Source organism: Opisthorchis viverrini, assembly GCF_000715545.1.
Source record: "Opisthorchis viverrini unplaced genomic scaffold opera_v5_280, whole genome shotgun sequence".
Taxonomy (NCBI): Eukaryota; Metazoa; Platyhelminthes; class Trematoda; order Opisthorchiida; family Opisthorchiidae; genus Opisthorchis; species Opisthorchis viverrini.
This window is the reverse complement of record NW_008751939.1, coordinates 646,854-666,304: the sequence shown is the minus strand read 5'-3', so window position 1 is coordinate 666,304 and position 19,451 is coordinate 646,854. Positions and strand designations below refer to the sequence as shown.

Here is a 19,451-nt window from a genome sequence, read left to right as displayed (position 1 = left end):
TACGGTAGGAGTCTGCCAGGTGTTCGAGGATGAGCTTGGTTACCGTTTTTTAAGAGGGCGTAGGTAGCTGCACGTGATCTTTGTAAAAGCGAAGTATAGACTAGGATTGCCATAGCGGCTACCTTAGTTTTGAAAGTAAGTGCTGTCATGCCATATATTGATGCGTTCAGGCACAATCGATTTGCTGGTACAGTGTGTCTGGATAATCTAGGTAGCCTGCATCCAACAGGTGGCGACCGACTGCTGTTCTATGAAATTCCTTTGTTGTAACGATGACCTCCGGCGATATTCTTCGATCCAGTGTGATGAAATCGAGTCCTGCGAGATGGCTCAGTGGTTAAAGCGCGAATTTTCCGGCCGGAAGGTCCATGGTTCGAACCCGGCTTCTGCCACTCGACTTCCCCTGTCTAGGATTGGGCAACCTGGCAGTATCCCTTTGGGCGGCATGGCAGCTGGGCACTGAAGGGGTGTGTGAGAATTAAGCTTCGATATAACCAGACGAACTAGAAATCCAGAATTCAGGTCAGCGCAACAAGTAGCACGTATGTATTCTAATTGGCGTATATGTACAGCATATGGGATATTAAAACAAGAGAATAGTGAATAGAGTATCATGTTCATCATATCCGTCACACCTTGAATGAGCGTGTAGATGTTTGTACTCCAGTGGTGGTCTTGATCGCAACCTTTCGGATCCTCTCGGAATGGGAACTTCAGATTTTTCACAGGCAGTGCGTTCTTCAGATGCGTTTTGTTCGGATACCACAAGACCATCTACAAAGGATTAATTAGTATTTTAAACATCAGGAGTGCCGTTAACAGACTGACCTTTGGTATTGAACTCACCCTGGTCAATGTGTCTCCGATGACAAGAGAGATCATCCAAATAGAGAATTGTGACCATCCGTTTGCCATTTGATGAAAGTACTGTTCCTGTAGCAGGTCGTAAACCATTACCCTTGAAAAATGTCACATCAGCCGTTTCGGCACAGTCAAGACTTGTACGCAACGAACGAGATTCAAATAGAAGCGCGGGAGTGAAATAATGGCAGACTTTAGTGTTCGGACAAAATTCTCAGGAAGTCCATTCGACGGGATGTCGCGGAGCAGTAAACAGATGTCGACATCCAAGACCCTTCAACCATTCCTCGAGAAATTTTGCAGTGAAGTGTGTTGTTGTCAGTGACCAAAACAGTTGGTACACCTTCATGGTTGAATACTTTCCTCAATGCCCGCTGTGTGAATTCGGCACTTGGAGACTTAGTCAGAAAAACTTCAGGCCAACGTGAATATGCGTCAATAAAAATCAAAGCCGAGAAAAGAACCACAGTAGTCGGCATGAACTCGCTGAAACGCTTGACAAACCGGCCCGTGTAAGCTAATTCGTCTCCAGGGTATTTGCATGCCACCTGAAGCCTTAGGACATTTGAGAATGGGTTGTCTGATTTCATTCTCATTCACAGAGGTCGATAAGGTGATACTGGCTTGCAGTGAGCGCAGAACTTTGAGTCCGATAATCGATGGTCCCGGAGTTGAAACCAAAAAATTACAATCGATAGAAGTACCTTGGGGTAATCTCACAGGGATCGTGCAACTACCAACTAGAGGTACAGAATGTCCAGTGATTCCACGAAGGTTAACATCTGTAGGCAATATCAAGGCACTGGGGTAGAATGCAGTCAAATCTGATTGTGTAATAATGGACTCAACACTACCAGTGTCAACAATGAAGTCATGCTTTTAACCAGCAGCAGATATCAAAGTTTTAAATACGTGTGACGAATTTCGGGATAAAACAGACAAAGAAAGAGTAGATACATCTTCAGATAATGCTTACCGCAGATAAAACACTTCGCTCGTCTGTGAGGGCATGAATATCTGGAATGGTTTCGCCCACAAGATTCACATTTTCCAAATTTTTCAACCATCGGATTAGAATTACGATCTGTGAAGTGTCATGTTGATGGATTCGGGGCACGAAAATTTGTTCGAGGTTTGAATTGGTTGTTCGTCTGCATCCTTGAATTATTTCTTTCAGAATAATTTAACAAGACTGCTTCCTCAGTCTTCGTTGCATGCTTCACATCGTCATACTGCTCACATATTTTCCGAATAGCTTGAAATTTCTGGTCCGAACAGAGCAGCAGCTTCTGCTGTAAATCGGGCAGTTGAATGCTAGCAATGAGCCCATCACGCAGCTGGTCTTCCAAGTGGGCACCGTAGTCACTTTGGCTGCCTGTGTCTGCAGCTGCAATACAAAATCATGAACCGACTGAGAACGGGAGCGGATCAACATATTGAACCTAGCTCTTTCTGCTGCTACAAAGTTAATCAGCTTGAAGTGTTGAAGGACTTTTTTCTTCAGTGCATTGTAGGAAATATCGATTGGAGATTCAGGATATACTAAAATTCTTGATCAACGTATACGCCTCCTTGTCAGCGAAATATAGGAAATATGCCGTGAGTTTCTTATCATCCATATCAGATTTTGTGAGACACTATATGTCGAATCGTTCCAAATAATCCTCTACGTCACGCGCAGTTGAATTAACATCTAACGGTTCCATTTCGGCAGGCATGATGAATTGTTCCAATCGCGACGCCAAAATGTGAGAATTGAGTTTCGCACATATATCGGTAAAACCGGACCAACTGGAAATCCAGAATTCAGATCAGCACAACAAGTAGCATGTATGTATTCGAATTGGCGTATATGTACAGCATATGGGATATTAAAACAAGAGAATAATGAATAGAGCAATGAGTAGAGTATCAATCATGGTCATCACAGGGTGGTACAGCTGAACGACTATATCTTTGTATTACCTGCGACAGCGTAGATTTTGCAACATCCAAGATGACTGGATGAATGTTTTTTTAACCAAGGATCGACAATATACTTTTTGGATTAAATCTTATCATGGGTACACTAGTGGGGAAGTTTATGTAGTGCTGATCAAAAGCCTTTTTCAGACTGGCTAGATCATATGCATCGCTTCCGATGATTTAAAGTAGCTTGGAGACTTCATTAACTTTACTCCGGTCGAAGAGTGGCTATGACTCTAGACACTTTAAACAAACCAGCCTGAACAATATGTGGTGTGTAACCGTTGGTACTGCTCATGAGGCATGCGAGTAGTATGTGGTTTTCTCGTAAATCCGCTTTGCGTCATTCGAAAGGTGAGGTTTATTACGGGATTTGTGGAATTGTTTTGTAGCTTTCACTTACATTTGTGTGGTAGTCAATGAATATCCAGGAAATTTCAGGAAGACGCATTTGAGAAGAAAACGGGTACTCGGTTTTTATAAACAAGATGCATATGAGAGCTTGGCTTCCTTGTCCAATAGTCTGTAACTGTTCGGTTAGTGCTTTCTAATAGGAAAATTCGCAGCACAGGCCTTCTTCCTTTGAGTGGTAGTACCATCCTGTGAAGACCTCGTTGAGGGAGTAGGATCTCGATAATGCACAGTTTGGACCATTTCAGAAAATCCGATAACTCTCTGTTGAACAAAGCCGACAATGTCAGTACGGAGATAAGGACCTGTCTAATCACCCTTTCAGAATAAGAAAAGTGGGGTCCAAGTGGTGCTCACACATACCTCGTCCTCATGGTCAGCGAGAATGCACAGTCGAATGCACGTCCAATCCATATTAGATACGATCAATCCGTCGTGTTGTTGCTAAATATTTAGTCGATTATCTCATGTTTTCACTTTGAAGAATAGTTTTGCTTTTCGGCTGAATGACAGTAGTGTCGGCTCCTCTGATCTATCTTTTATTTTGACCAAGATTAGCGATTCAACTAACGATCGGTCAGTTTCATGATTTTAGAACGTCTTGTTAGACATGAAACAAGGCAGTCTGAGTGATGACATAATGTTTATGCGATACTCATGAAATAATGAGGCGAACACCAGGAGTCTTTCGAAACCCTGGTGTTCATGTTGCTGCTGGTGAAAACCCAGTTGATTTGGGGCACGCGGACGACGTAGGTCTCTTTTATGAAGACCAATGCGAAGCACAAGCCCTGTTGAATGGACTGGCCACCGTCACCCAACTTTTGGCATGCACCTTATACCTTCAGAATGCAGTCATGCATCAGAACATATGTACATATATACGTACATTGTACATACGTACGTATGCACAATTTTAGAAGAACCGCTAGTTGTGGAGAATTTTACATATATCGGTAGTTGTATTAGCTCTGACGGAAACGGGTCTGAGGAAGTCAGTGCAAGAATCTCAAAGACTCGAATCAATTTTGCTAATTCGCGTCACTTGTGACGTCAAGAAGGGTTTTAAAAGTCGTGTGTACCAGTCTACAATGAGGACTATTTTTGTATGGCTGCGAGATGTGGCCTCTGTGAACAGATAATGTAAGGCGTCTTCAGCTATGTTACCACCAATTCCTCAAAAACGTTGCTGGTTCTGGATGAATGTCAACGGTCTACTAACGAGATGATTGGAAAGTGGGTATTCGGATGTGCGGCAGGTACTTCAGTCGCGGAAAACACCCAGAACCATCAACTGCGGTGGCTAGATATCCGGAGGCCAACCGTCCCTAATAACCGAACATCACATCATATGGACGAACGTGTCACGTGCAGGATATGGACCAAACGAAGGCATGCCCTTATTGGTCAGAATGCCTGTCAATCCGGATCGAGCATCTTTAACTCGACCCTCACGGAGATTCTAGCACAACCTTGTGAAACATTCTTTCATTGCTCTATAAATATGGTTGTAGTAGTTTTCCTTTTTCTCCATAAATGATTGTCTGAAGATACCATGCCCTTTGGCACACCATAGTGGGTGGAGCAGGAAGCCAAGGGACGTTCAGCAAGCCTCAACACCTGATCATGTGCTACACAAACCGAAACACCGTCTACCGAGACGAGTTCTCCACGCCTTCTTCAGAATGACGGAAACCGCGAGTTGGATACTGTTTGACTTGACGGAAGGGTGTGAAGAAGATTAAGAAGGGTTGTGTGTTGTTTGTGCAGCGAAGTCCAGGATGAAGTGCTTGTGACCCCTCTTTCACTTGGCTGGAGACATTACAAGAAATGGCGCCTTGTCGATGTCAGTGATGTTTGAGCTAGTAGTTTCTTCCCAGATTGTCTGCTTGAGCACCTGGCGGTGTAGGCACCTTAGAATGCTTGACATAGGTCAACTTATCGGTACTTTTTCGTTCCTTCTCACTCTAAGGCTTTAAATATGATTAGATGAACCTTGTGGTTTTAGTGGTGTAGCACCAATGTCAACAATGACGTCGAAGGTATCGTTGCGTTTCCTATAAAGGGAATCAAGATCATCCCACCAGATTCTGTGCACATACATCCAGAAGGGCTGTAGTCGATCTTTTCAACACTTTGTGTTTCTCATTGTCTTCCGCTGAAGCGGCTGAGTAAAAAATGTCGAACTGAAGAAGTTTAGAGCAATTCGACCCCTGTTCAACCTGTTCATGGTGGCTAAAATAATCACGCATTGAGGTGACTCCTCAGTACATACAGCTTAAATGGTGCGACATCAGCTGTGGTGAACACAAAACAGTACGCAGCTCCTAATCTCAAAATGCGGTTAGGTAACAAGAAATTAGGGACTCTCATTAAAAACGATATAAAACGAATCGCCCATATCACGAATTTCTGACGGATAAGTGATGAAGATCAAATAAAGGTCAATACAACACGATAAACTAGCCGCAGCGGTGCACCTCACAAGAATAATTTACATAAATGTAGAAAGTGAGTGGGGCAAGTAACCTTACTGATAGCGACCACCCTTCTCAGATTGGTCTATTTTAATGTTTCATGGGAGTTGGTCGATCCAGAAGAACGGTACTTTATATTTCGTCATAACAGCCTGAGGATCAGGTATCGAAACCATGTGTTGTTTGTCACACCGTATCAAGAGCTCACTGGCTGTAGTTGAACAACTGAAGAATACTGGCAGTGCATTTCGGCTACTTGCCGCAGGTATTGAAGTATGGGTAGCCGAATACTGAATAAATGAAACAATGAAACAATTCAATATTTTGTACTAACTTGGACTCAGGCGCACTTCTTGGACACTAAAGAAAGGCTCATGTATGTTCGGGACACTGCTGATCATGAGGCTTCGAAAACTGACTTGAGGAGACGGTACGGTGTTTCTCTCGAGCACTTACCTTCGGCGAGTGTTATTGCATCGCTTCAACTGTGATGTATTTTCGAATCTGCAACAATTAATTAACCTTGGTTCCAACCGATTATGAAATCGCTATAACGACAGTGATTGTCTCCGGTATTCAGCAATGTCTTAGACCAACGGTCGAGAAGCACACCAGTTCATCAACGTGGTGAACCTGCGTGCCGACGATAAACAGATGCATTATTACACATGAGGCAGCTGGGTTTCCTGTGAAAGCCAAATTGATATGCAAATGAGGGTATTTGTCATCATCACCTTTCAAGAATCTGTGTTTGAAGAAAACGAGATTAATCACTTTACCTATTTATCATAATTACCATCAATTCTACAACGATGTACCAAACGAAGACAAGAAAATAACACTGACTTCGTCCAGGTGTGTGGCGGCGACACTTGCAACATCAGTCATTCCTTTACTTGTTATTCTTGACTAACTTTCGATGACACTGCGAATGTATTGTTTCTAGAGTGGTAACAATCCTGAAACTCTGATGCCTGAAAATGTTTCTTATGTGACTCTAGGGTATTGACTTCTTGAGGTTGAGTAAGTGTTTTATTATGCGAAATTCGTCTCCAGTTTCAGAGGTTTATCGTGGGTATCGTGTTGACTTACCACGAATATGAGTGCGTTTGAGGAAGAATTTACGGGGCTCATGGACAACAGTTTGTTGGTTGCTTTAGGCGATTGAAGTGCTTCGATTGTGCACGATGGGTGGTAGTTTATAGCCGATTCCGGACAATGGTCAAACGTGAATAATTACTTCCCAAACGATGGTTTAACCTATTCCCAAACATGTGAAGCAGACAAGTGGATGATGACGAACCAGTTAGCAGTTGATCACTCGGAATTGACCATCATAAATTGCAAGGCCACAGGTTATTCGTTTTAACATACTAGATCATTCACGACTCATATAAGCAAGCATGCTCCTCCCTCCGAAAGCTGACGTCCGATAAAACTATTTCGACTAAGAAGAAGTGAAATTTCTCTGGCCTCTGCAAAAGTGGGTTCCTCACGTGGTCTAGTGGTCAGGGTAACCTGGGGGTTGAATAAAATTAATTTTTTGGCCGATCAATTGGAAAAGTTATCGTTTCAGAAGGGCTTGGAAAACAATCGGTAGATTTAACTGGGCAACCTTTGACGTACAATGAAGGCTTGAAGAGATCGATCGCAACGATTTTTCGCGCATATGAGAACACGAGTTATGATGGATGAGCAAAACGGTGGCGTTTAGGCCAAATCAGCTTGAGAACCTGTGATCAAAATATATTACCATATTACTGATTGTGTTGGATTACTATCATGTAACTATCCTGACTTTTGGTTTGTGGTTGGGTTCTGAACTCAAAACGTAGCACACTCCGTCTTCAGCCTATTGGAACACCTATGTAACATTCTCCATAACTGCAACCATTGTACGCAGTGGATGTTTGTCGGAACCGGTTATTCACCCTTGAATGGTAAAGTGATTTTTCGAGTGCACAAACCTCTTGAAGCATAAAATTTGCCTAACCCTACATTCACCTTACATCACCCAAACCCTCATTTGTGAGATTTGCACACCTGCCGTACCGTCACTATCAAGTCCAACTTCAAATCCGTATGGTTCAAGTTCATCGTTATCATCACCATCATCATCATCATTGACAGCTACCGTGTGCCAACTTCAAATCCGTATGGTTCAAGTTCATCGTTATCATCACCATCATCATCATCATTGACAGCATAACATCAGTGTTCGCTGCCGATGGGTACTTGAAAACCTGACTGTCTGTAGCTAAGGCCAACGGGATTATATAGTTGAACAGAAACTGGATAACGCTGTGCCCCGACCTCGTTGGGGATCGTGCAGCATAAGCAGTGGCCATCGGGTAATTTTATATAGCTGACTCATCCTTATGTGAGAAAGTCGCAGTAAAGTAGTGCAGGTATTACATATATTGTGGATTTAATGTATCTCTGCCTTATACTTTGGCCTCTTGGAGCCGCAGAGTCATGTCGCTCAGACAAGATTCTATTTGCACTGGAGACTCCGTGAGTGACCTCGTCAGGTTGATGGTTAGTAAGTGCTTCTGATACCTTTACTAGCCTTTTTAGTAATATATTAACGGACGTCCAACAACCTATTAACCCATATTCAGCTATATCATTTATGTGCACGTTGAAGTAGGCCCAAAATAGACAACTTAGAAGTGAACTCGTGACACCAACGCGTCAGGCGATGAGTCAAAATTGACAAGATACCGGGTAGTACAGAAAATCACAGAATACTCGCACCTATAATTTTCCACATGGTTTGGAGTTTTTCTGGCAAAAACACTTAATGACAGTGAAGCTGTAAAAGAGGCAATTCTCGCCGTAGGATAGAGCAAGAATGCAAGGTTGCAGTCAATCAAAACCTTATATCTTCCTTCCTCACCAGCTCCTGGGTTTGACAGTATAGAGACCGAAGACGATTCTCCACATATGTCCTGATTAAGAAATTCAAATTACAGTGAAACGTCAAAGTTTGACTGACAAGTTTTACTCTCACCGACTTGCCATTGGGTTGTTAATTGGTCTTAGAGACTTGTAAACTGCACGTGAAGTTTCCTTAAGGAGCTGAGGAGTTTCAACCGACCGTTGTTCGAATCATACCGCTTGTGAGCGCTTATGATTTCAGAACGAACATTCCCTTCCGGCGGTGCTTCATCAGCTGACAGTTCGCTGTCGCGCACCAACTGCATATGAGAACCAGCGACAGCTAAGGCCGTTTTGGTTAACCAGCTTGTCAACTGTGGTTGTCCGTGTGTGCTCATCGCTAAATCACCAGTTTACTTGTTCGAGCTCAATTGGTCTGTCTGTACCACCTCCCTAAGAGGGTCAGATGTGTGTACATCTCCACCTAACTCGGTTTAACCGCTGAACTGTCGTGTCTGACGCTCAACAGCGTTGATAGAATTGCCCGTCTCACTCACGCATACTGCATTCGCCAAATACAAGTGCGTGGTTGTCCCCATTCGCGCGCACATACGACACGTGGATTGGATGATCAGAAAGTTAGGTGAAATGATGGGATTGTATTAGTGACAGAGGCTGGAGCATTCACTAGGGTCGAGATACCACACTAACAAATACAGGATGGAGAAATCAGAACATTTTTAGGCGTAATAGAGTTCTCTTCGACAGCCGATGATTGGTTTCGCCCTTCTTGGGGTTCATCAGGTAGACACTGCTCTGAGTGAACTTGAACAGATTTCGACAAATATACTCATTTTCATGTCAATTTGATTTTCACAGGAGACGCACCTGGAACCTAGTTGAATCTCTAATTTTTTATCTTCTCAGGGTATACTATTCGCGATGCGCCTACCTGATGAGTCCCAATGAGTGTATTACATCTATCCAATGTATCGTGATATTCGAATATCGTAAAGGGAGACACGGGGCGCCTGGTGCAGCACATTCAGTTGCTTAATAATATCGTAAACGATGGACTCAGCTGGGTTCCAGGTTAGTCTCCCGTCAAGGCCAAATTGATATACAAGTGAGTGTATTTGTCAGAACATTTCTTGTTTATCAAGGGATCTCTTTAAGTCCATGAGCTACTTGTGCGTAAAACAAAGCCTGTTGGGGCGAGAAATCAAACCAACCAAGGACACCTGCTCTACATCACACTTATGGACTTAACCTACACGTAATCCACCACACCTCCACTCAGTATTCAAGGGTTGAAGTATGCATGCACCATTAGGATGTCTCTTTAGAGGTTTGGTAACGGGATGGATGTTCTTATTGTTCAAATCACCCGTTCATTATATGGAGTATAGTGAGTGGAGTGTAATCCCTGGCGTATTTTTGGTGCTACTAGGTGCTTAATCTTTGTCCTAACACTTTACTTCAAGTTCGTCCGAGTATCTCCGCCACACCAACGTCTGGCTCATCATACATCAATCATACAAACAACTCATCATTGATACTCACTGAGGGCAACTGTTAGTTTATCGGGCAGCGTTCTAGCTAATCGTGTGTTGTCTGCAGTTTTGATAGACAGCAGGCATTTACTTGGATACCCTTGTTGGTGGAGCACCTGTTCGGTAAGCGAGAGGTTAGTCGCTCAGTTCGATCCCTAAATGTTTTTCTCTCAACCGTCTCAGGAGCAATCGGTGCATCCGACCAACCTATGGTCACCAGTACCAGTGCAAACGATACGAGCAACAGCAACCCGTGTTGAGAGGAAAAGGTGAATGTGAGTAAATCAGATCAGTAAAATGTCTGTGGCAAATATGCTGGCATAGCGGCTAGAAGTAGCGACAAGAAATGTGTGCGTTTATCGTCTGTATGAGCACAGTGCTGAGGATGCACACCTTGGTCAATCAACTTTTCCGACTCACGCCGGGAAGTGAAAACGTCGGAAACTAGTGAGCAGGATGTTCTGTATTTCTTACCAAAGCACAATATTCATCGGATCGGTAGGATGAATATGGCAAAGGGATTTTCGAGACTTTTCACTGATATACTCCCCAGTAAACGATACGATCGACCCTTCATCAATCCATACATCATTCCACACCTAAAGCTATTCAATGCTGAAAGCCTGAATTACGGTTGTAAAACTGTCTCACCGTTGTCAAGGGTTACCCTATATGCTTCCGTCCGGGTTGTTTTCACTCAAATGGCTACTAGTCACGTCAAATCACGTTAAAAAGGCTGTGTTGTTTAAATACGGTGATGCTAAATCCATTCTAAATGCTGGTCAGCCAAATTTGGCCGATGAAAGACATTAAATTGGAGTCTTTCTAGTGGTTCATGGGATGCGTAATCTTGATGATTTCCAAACGAAGGGACGGCTGTACAGCGTTTCTCGGTTTCTCAGCACTGACCACTTCAGCATCTACCAGCTCGTGTTTCGTCAGATGGGAATCATCCCACAAAAATCCACTGCCGGTCACAAGATGCGGTACATCCTTGGCATGTGAATGCATGCTTCGCTGGCGGATCTACCAGTGGACTGTTAAACACACGTCCGATTCATTGGACGGTAAAATTCGTTGTCCCGATGGGATGCCCTCTATAGAACTGGTAGACGGCTTATCATTAGACACATTTGTCACGTAACCAAACTGTTGAGGAACCAACTAAAGGCCATCACAACAGCACTCATTTCAGAAAACGACACAGATATACAGCGGACAGCACTGTTCCTCGATGGAATTTCTTCTGGCCAGTCACTTATTATATTTTCTGAAGAAATGTTGACGGTAAGAATTCGGTTACTCTAGCTGGACTAACGCACTTGAGTGGTGTGCTCGTTAAAGCAGTGCTGGGAAGATCCGTTCATCTGAAACCATTCCTTTGAGTCGCTCCACAAGTGTCCAGTTCAAGGAGATTTTAACACTTAGCAGGTTCAAGGAGATCAGCACTTTTCCTGAACTTCCTTACCAACACAAACACCGAGCTTCTCAGATTAGCAACCAACTAAGCACCCCGGCTAACAACACATCGCAAAGGGTTCACGGGAGGTCTGCTTTACATGTCAGTAATCTACGAGGACCGAACAAGTCAGTAAAATTAAAATTAGGTCTTCCTGTTGGAGAATTTACTTCCCACACCAGACAACTTGAGACCCACAAAAAAAATCGGTACTTTCAATAAGATCATGAAAAATTCTGTATATATTCTTCGTTTTTCTTTAAGAAATTCGAACTTTCTCAAACGCTTCTTGCTTCAGATTGGATATCCTGGAGCCACTGCGTATTGAAATTTTGAACCTTGGTAGTACGGTACAGCGTTATATCTAATTTGTTCTGTTAAACATCCTGGTGGTTAATTTTCACTTCCTACAATGAGTTCCACTGATTGCAAATGGTTACCTACAACATTTCACCGCAGTAGAAACCTATCAGAAGCTATTGCTGTTGGTACCTCAAGAGTGGTTTTAAGGTAGTGGTGGTGCTATGCCCTCAAAGCTTAGTGTACTGTGAAACAGCATCTGTTAGTATTGTAACGCTTACCCTTCTGCTTAATTATTCCTCTAATCAATTTCACACCGGCACCTACTACCCCCATTCCATTTCGTCTGTCTCACAATCACGCGTCAAAATCGTAACATGAACGCGACAATATGTCAACTCCCGTTCCATGACCTTTTGAACCACACCAGGTGATTTCACACTGTTTTCATGTCCAACTCATTGCAACGACCTATAGATAAGGACGGAACAAAATCCAGCATACACACACGCATCACTCCCTCGTCGGAACACAGACGGGCTCAACCATAAAAAACTACGGACAACCAGGATCGTGTAGAAGGGAATCTGCCAAAAGAAACACGACTACCTGCACCCAAACGAACTCGGTGGAACTATTACAACTTGCACTCAGAACGATAAATCCTTCGTTTGAACCTTTCTATTTCTGATATTGTATTGGGCTTGATTAAGGTGTACCTAGTTGTTATAACCTCACTCCCTCAAAACACAGTTTTTATTAGTGTCACTTTCTCGTCTTCCGATTTACCAAGTGGTTTTTTGTTGTTAACAAAAGAGAATACTAATGGTATACCCCTAATAAACTGTTTCATGCTTCACCATCGTCATCATCATCATCATCATCTCCGATAGCATAACATTACTGTTCAGCGCTGATGCTTCGCTGTTATAGTTCTTGGATTAGAACAATTGCACTTAGTAAGCAATTCAAGTAAGAAACATGCAAAAAGGAAGTGGCCTAAATGGATTGGGACTAAGTTGAGCTGGGTCTACTTTCCGGTAATAGATTCATATGTGAAATAAACTGCCTTCGATGGTCCACTGTATGTACCATATAAGAGACTGCCTTCAAAAAGATGTGTTTAAAGTTAGGAAAACACCAGCTTAACACTACAGTCATCCAGCTTTCGTAAGTCTTCTCACCTTTGATCTTGTAGTTTTGGCGCAGCCATCTGTCCAATAAGCCCCTTATCAGTTATACTACTATGTACACAAATAAACCATATTGAGTTATTGACGAAAACTTGAATTTTTACACCTTACTTAAAACACATGGCATAATACATGGCGCTACAAAGCGAAAGTTTGGTAATCCATTTTATTGATCATTTCCTGTGTATGCTGTAACAGGCTTCCTTTAGGCTGTACGCGGAAGAAATACACTCGTTTTAGCGAAACTGAAGAAATCTGCCAGGTCAAACTTTATGAAACATCGTTGAAATGGGTTGCGCCAGCTGAGAACCTTGCTAGTAGGAACCACAATGCGTATATTCAGCATTACATAAAATTCGTTCAGCTGTAGCACACTTTCGGTGCCTAGCTGCCATGCCACCCGAAGGAAGCATGAGGAATGGGATGCTGCCAGGTCGCCCAAGCCTAGACAGGGGAAGTCGAGAGGCAGAGGTCGGGTTCGAACCATGGACCTTCCGGTCAGTAAATTCGCGCTCCAACCACTTTGATCATCTCGCCCCCAGGATTACATAGTTTTTGTCTGGCTGTGCACCATTGTTGGAATGCTTGCAGCCACCCACTGCCAAATTGGAAACGAATTTCCCTTGTATAGTAGAATGATTCTGCTTTTGTTTTGATGGTTAGGCTGCAGTTTATGTATATTTCCCTCATGGCAGTGGGGTTTGGCTGATGTGTGCAAACGAAACTAATCTGGAGTCCAACACTCTACTAAGATTAGTGGCTCTCTTGTTCCTCAACTTAATTCAGTAAACATCAAAGGAATGTGTATCCTTCTAAAACCCTGCTCGGATGATACACCACTCGAGATATTTCGCCAAATAGGCTGCCATCACGCGGTTGGTACTTGATCTTTTCAGGCCATCTGCCCACAGCCAGTGAATAAGATCGATCATCTAACAATCAATTCCGCCAACCTGACGAACAGAGCGGCCCGCTAGCTGTTCACCCTAAATTTAGCCTCATCACTCTGCCCCTTCCCATGGAAAACTAGTTGGTTTGGCGGCATTCTGAACATGATATCAAAAGTCACTTAGTCCATGACGGTAACGACACAGTCATCCATCATCATCACCCGAAGCTCTAACAAGTTGCTTTTTAAAAAAGTCGATTTGTTAGCAACATTTGGACCGATGGCCTATCATTGGCGCTTACATTCCTTCCAACAGTTAAATCTCCACTGACACAACACACATGTTGACAAATCCTGAAATAACAATATTTAATTGTTTTAAAGCTACTAGTTTGTGGCTCAGAGTCTGTTACACTGATCTATTGCCAAAATTTGAACTTTGAAATTCTTGCATGTAAGCTGTCAATGGAAACTGGCATCAGAGAAGTCAACTTGCTCAACAGAAAGTTAGTGGTAATCAGTCAACGAGTCCCTGATCGTTTGCAGCAGGAGAATAGCGACTACCCACTAGTGCTCTATACTAACCGATTCGGCAGTAGGAACACCTGTTCATTCCGAGACTACTTTGCTTTTAAGGTGCTGGCATTTTTAGGTGACATTCACGACGCCTACTAGATACGCCGTAGTGCACCATCAATGAGCGTTAAATCCAGAAATATAAAACGGTTGCAACGACCATAATTCCTCCTCTAGCTATTCAAAATGCATTTAAAAACGTTACCCGTAGCAAGATCTATCCATTACAAAAACCACACTTTATCGTCCTAGGACACCATCATCACTTATAGTGAAGATATTTCAATCGAACCTGGTCTGACCATCATGGTTGTCCGGTAGAAATAGTCAACCATCCTCGGGACATAAATCACGTGACCTCCGAGATCAGATGATCCCGAGGCTGGATGTGCACAAGTTTGAAGCAGATAGTCGATTGGACCAGTTTTGTATGCAAAGATACTGGCTAGAATGAACAAAAAGCGAAAATCTCTGACAGTCAGGTTTTCGGATATTGACCAGTCACAGTCAAAAGACTTGAAGGAAATTAATGCAGCTGCTCCAAAAGCATTTTACTTGCCTAGCAGCTTACCAGAAGAGCCTAAATTCAGCCGATTGGTTAAACGTGTCCCGACATCGGTAAAAATCACGGAAATGCTTAAAGATGCACTTCCCGAAATGCCTTCAGCGGATGATCCATCACAGCGGGTTTTAAAGTCAATTAAAAAGATACCACACCCGAAGTTTGCAGTCAGTTTGACGGCTGCCGGACCATGCGAAGTTCACCAGTACGTGGACCCAGACGCGTATGAGCGGAAACGGATACGGAGACAATCCTGCAAAACAAGATCCATTTACCTTCCTTCAGTAAAATCGGTGCGTACTCGCAAGTATCAGCGAATATTTCTGGCACCTTTGAAGTTAATAAACTATCAACCTTTCCTTAGCCCTTTTGTGCCAAATTTGTTACGGATTCTGATTAACTCTATTGAAGCATATTGCTATAATTCATCATGGAACTGTATTTTCGAAGAGCTGTTCGAATACTACGACCGTGCAAAAATAGCATTTTTGCAGTTGTTAAAGGTCTTTAACAACAATAAAGCCATTACAAAGTTGGTTGGTGACATGGAACACCCGGTACAGATTGTCGTGGTTCGATTGTTTCTGAACGAATTGGCGGCAAAGCCATTGCACTTCAATCGTAGTCTAATGCCTGAACTGAGTCAATCACCGGTGTTTGACTTTTTCCTGCGCCCAAATATCCAAATACGTAAGTTGGTCATGAAAGCAGTGCTTCAGTCCTCCACCTGCCATACGGACACACTGGTTTTTCTAATGATTCACCTCCTACATGCTCGGGAGTACGCTCCGGACAGATTGACAGGCAGGCACACACTGACATCAATATACGGGCGTTTGTTAATTAGTTTTGTGGAAAAACCCTACTTACGTGGTACTGCGCTAGGGGAAGGTCGAAAGTTGGAAGACGCAATGCTTGAGGTGATGTTGGAATTATGTGATCAACACTTTTGGAATCGGCTGTCAGGATTCAGGATTCGCCCTGCATTCGAGCAACTCAGTCGTTTGGAAAAAAAGCATCTTGAAGAAGAAGAAGAACGCAGAAAGGATTCCGGCTTCATGATGTCCAGACTATCTGTTGTGAAATCTCTTGAGACTGAAGAGAAGTTAGCGCCGACGGAAACGGACCCCCAGAAGAATATTCTCCAAATGTCTGAAGCATCGAAAGGATCATCCTTGAAATCAGACACAACAGACACACAGAAGGAGGTTCACAGTGCTGAGTCAACAATGACGTCCTACAGGATGGAGTAAGTGAGCTGGCAACACTTTACAACTTATCCATAATAGGGTCTTTTTAATACGATGAATACACAGTCCCCCTTAGTCCTTTGAATGGCACGGCACAGTGATCACCTTGACTAATGCACCATAAATCCGGCCAAAATGCAAGTGCAGTTCTCAAATACCATCTATGGGAGAGGAATTAAGCAGAGAAATAAGCATGGAGTCAACGTGATGATCCCAACGCCGGAATGGCGGGTGGGACCAAATCTTTCATACGCCAGCTGGCATCCAAAAGTCGCGGGAGTTTTATTTTGACACAGATTTTGTGTCAAATTGCCTGCTACCATCCGTTTTTGAGGGCAACCGATCCTATTTCAGCAAACGAATCTTAGGTAACGCAAACCACATTAATATTTTGGATACTTGTGTCGAACAAATATAACGTTGGTATGGAACAGTTTGTTCCCTCCCTCTAGGACATCTCTCATAGAGGGATTCCCTAATATCCCTAACATTGACCGGAACACTGAATAATTATTTGAAATTTCCAAACAGACTTGCTTATTTCGTAGGGAGTTGTGGGATTGTCCTTCCTCACGAGGGTATACCACTCACCTGAAGATACTTTACGAATTTACCATCTGCACACTTTGGGAGAGGTGAACAAACCACCTGATTCCGCCGGTATTCCAGCCAAGCACGGAGACAATTACCTGGGGCTCATCCCGGAGGACGGCACCAAGAAAGCTCTAAATTTCTGCAGTCTTATGGCGGCTAACCAGTGTCCGTGGTTATTAAACTCTGCTATCAAATTCTAGCTAGTTGTTTCACTGAGTTTTGGAAATTTAGGTACCTCATCTGTTTGTGGTAGGTCAGTCCTAGTTCCCTCTGTTCCATTTTTCTTATTTTTATCAGAGGGCTTTTTTCAAAGAAACTGATGTGTTTGTGCAGCAGTGGTATCGGTATGTTGTTGTCTCTGGCATTGCTCCAACGTTTGTGGCGCATTTAGTGCGTGCAAACTGGTCAGTTTTATGGCTTTTTACTTCAGTAGCTTGAAAATCCTGTTTGCAGTGTTTTTCATTGAGAAAAGCGGAACATGGGGCTTTTTATGATTCTGTTTCTTGAACTCTTTTTCCCAACTGGCGTCAGAGGTCGATTTCCACGTCTAGCGAGTAATCGCTACTATCCATAGGGAACACAAGCGTGCACTAAAAGCAGATTGAGAATGCTTTCCGAAAGATTTTTCCTAGGAAAAACATGTTGACTCTCTAAAGGGAAATTACAATCCGGACAACATATGGATATGTATCACTGCTCAAATCTGAGACATTGTCATGTGTCCGTCATTGAATGCCTATGGTATGGGTTGTTGGTGTCACCTTGTTTTTTACCTTGGGATACTCCGGAGTTTTAAGTAGCGACAAACTGCTTACTAACCAGCGGTAGCTAGCTAGGCATATGTATTTTGGGTGTCCCACGAACAAGCCATCACGCTGCCCTCCGCAACCACCCACAGTTGATCAAAAATTGTCCAGCGGGTTTCAAATGTTCGTGGCGCTACCTGACAGAGAGGTCCTGAAATGTGCATCCATCGATCGGTCTAACCGGTGCAGTTTCTGGGTGGTGTTAGAACCATCGGGTAGACCAAGCACCTCACTCATGTGAACAACTTCCTGTGTCCAGGTATTTCCATGGTACGTTGGTGGAATCAGACGTCCCGAGTTCAAACTCCTGCATCACCAAGGCTATGCACCGCTGATGAGCTCTCGTAGGAGCGAAGCTCGGAACTAATGCTTCCCGTTTGATGTGAACTAACCGGAACAACTGTGCTAGGGATGTACAAAATGAATCCTACAAATCACACAACCACATACAACTAAGCGCCAATCAACTGAACAAAGCAAGACAGTCGCTATGTGCATCGAACACCATCTAAGCATTGGGGCTATTGGATAACAAAGTGGGGGGTCGGGCCTTTTGACATTCAGGAGCCGTGCACTAGCTTACAAGACTACGAGTTAGACAGCAGAAGGGATAAATTAAATAAATAGTTATGGTGAAGTATAGAACTCTAGGTTCTGTAACGTATTGAATGACAGAATTCTAATGACCATCTCGAGACTCAATTTCCCCTCATCTGGCGGTAGAACTGATATGAAATTCAATAGATGTTGTGAGTTCAGAGAATCCTGTCAAGTTTACATTTAATGTGCTTAATAACAGCACTAGACCTTCCCCCGGGCCTCGTTTCCCATCCTACCATAACAAAGCTCTATTGATATAAAGTGACATGGTTGTATGACAGTGACGCCCTAATGTTTTCGACGGTGTTGGTGTCAGTGATTGTGAACTACAAACTTCGTGACCAGTTCGATGGGGAAACCGATCATTCAGAAGCCATAGATGTGATGAGGGCAAATTGTGACAGTGTGGGTAAAAATAGTGCACACAATACCAACCACAGTCTATTCGAAGAGGGCCGTATTCACGTCTTACAGCCAGTCACTTTTCGGCTGTCATATTCGTTTCTTACTGTTCCTTTCTCATGAAGGGCAGCTATTGATTTGTCACTTCGAGACACCTAACTAGAGGTGAATACCTATGATGAGGAAAAAAATCCCACGGTCCGCTGCTCATTTCTGCATCTTCCTTACCTTCAGGCTTTCCGAATCGGAAAAAACGGTCCAAGAACCTGACAAAATCGGACACATTTCGCAAACTGTACCCCATTTACTTGGGCTAGCCGAATTGGTTTGGAACAAACGAGAAATGGATGAAGCGTTTGCTGCAATAAAACTTTCAAAAGAGTTCTCCGGAATATGTCGCTCTACTCGCGAAATACTACGTGACATCACAAACGCCCGAAGGGATTGTCCGGCGTACCGGAAGAAGATTTCCGCAATGGCTGATTGGTTCTATTGTGATAATTCCTACTTGCGGGCATGGCGTCAATAAGCTTCAAGTGAGTGAGCCGCCATGTTTACCATCATCTTTATAATTAGCTGCACTGGTGAGCACTTACCAGTCATGTATATAGACACCTCAACCCATCTGTGCTGCGGCACAGAAGACAAGTTCTTTGTTCCAATACGATTGGAT

General features: G+C 43.3%; 1 protein-coding gene across 1 annotated transcript; it reads left to right on the top strand.

Moving 5' to 3' along the window:
• Positions 1 to 15,008: 15,008 nt before the first annotated feature.
• Positions 15,009 to 19,451, top strand: T265_14871 (hypothetical protein; the record flags this gene model as incomplete). The annotated part of the gene is made up of 2 exons (XM_009175606.1): positions 15,009 to 16,375; positions 19,013 to 19,451. The coding sequence occupies 2 exons, from the start codon at positions 15,015 to 15,017 to the stop codon at positions 19,305 to 19,307; spliced, it is 1,656 nt and encodes a 551-aa protein (XP_009173870.1).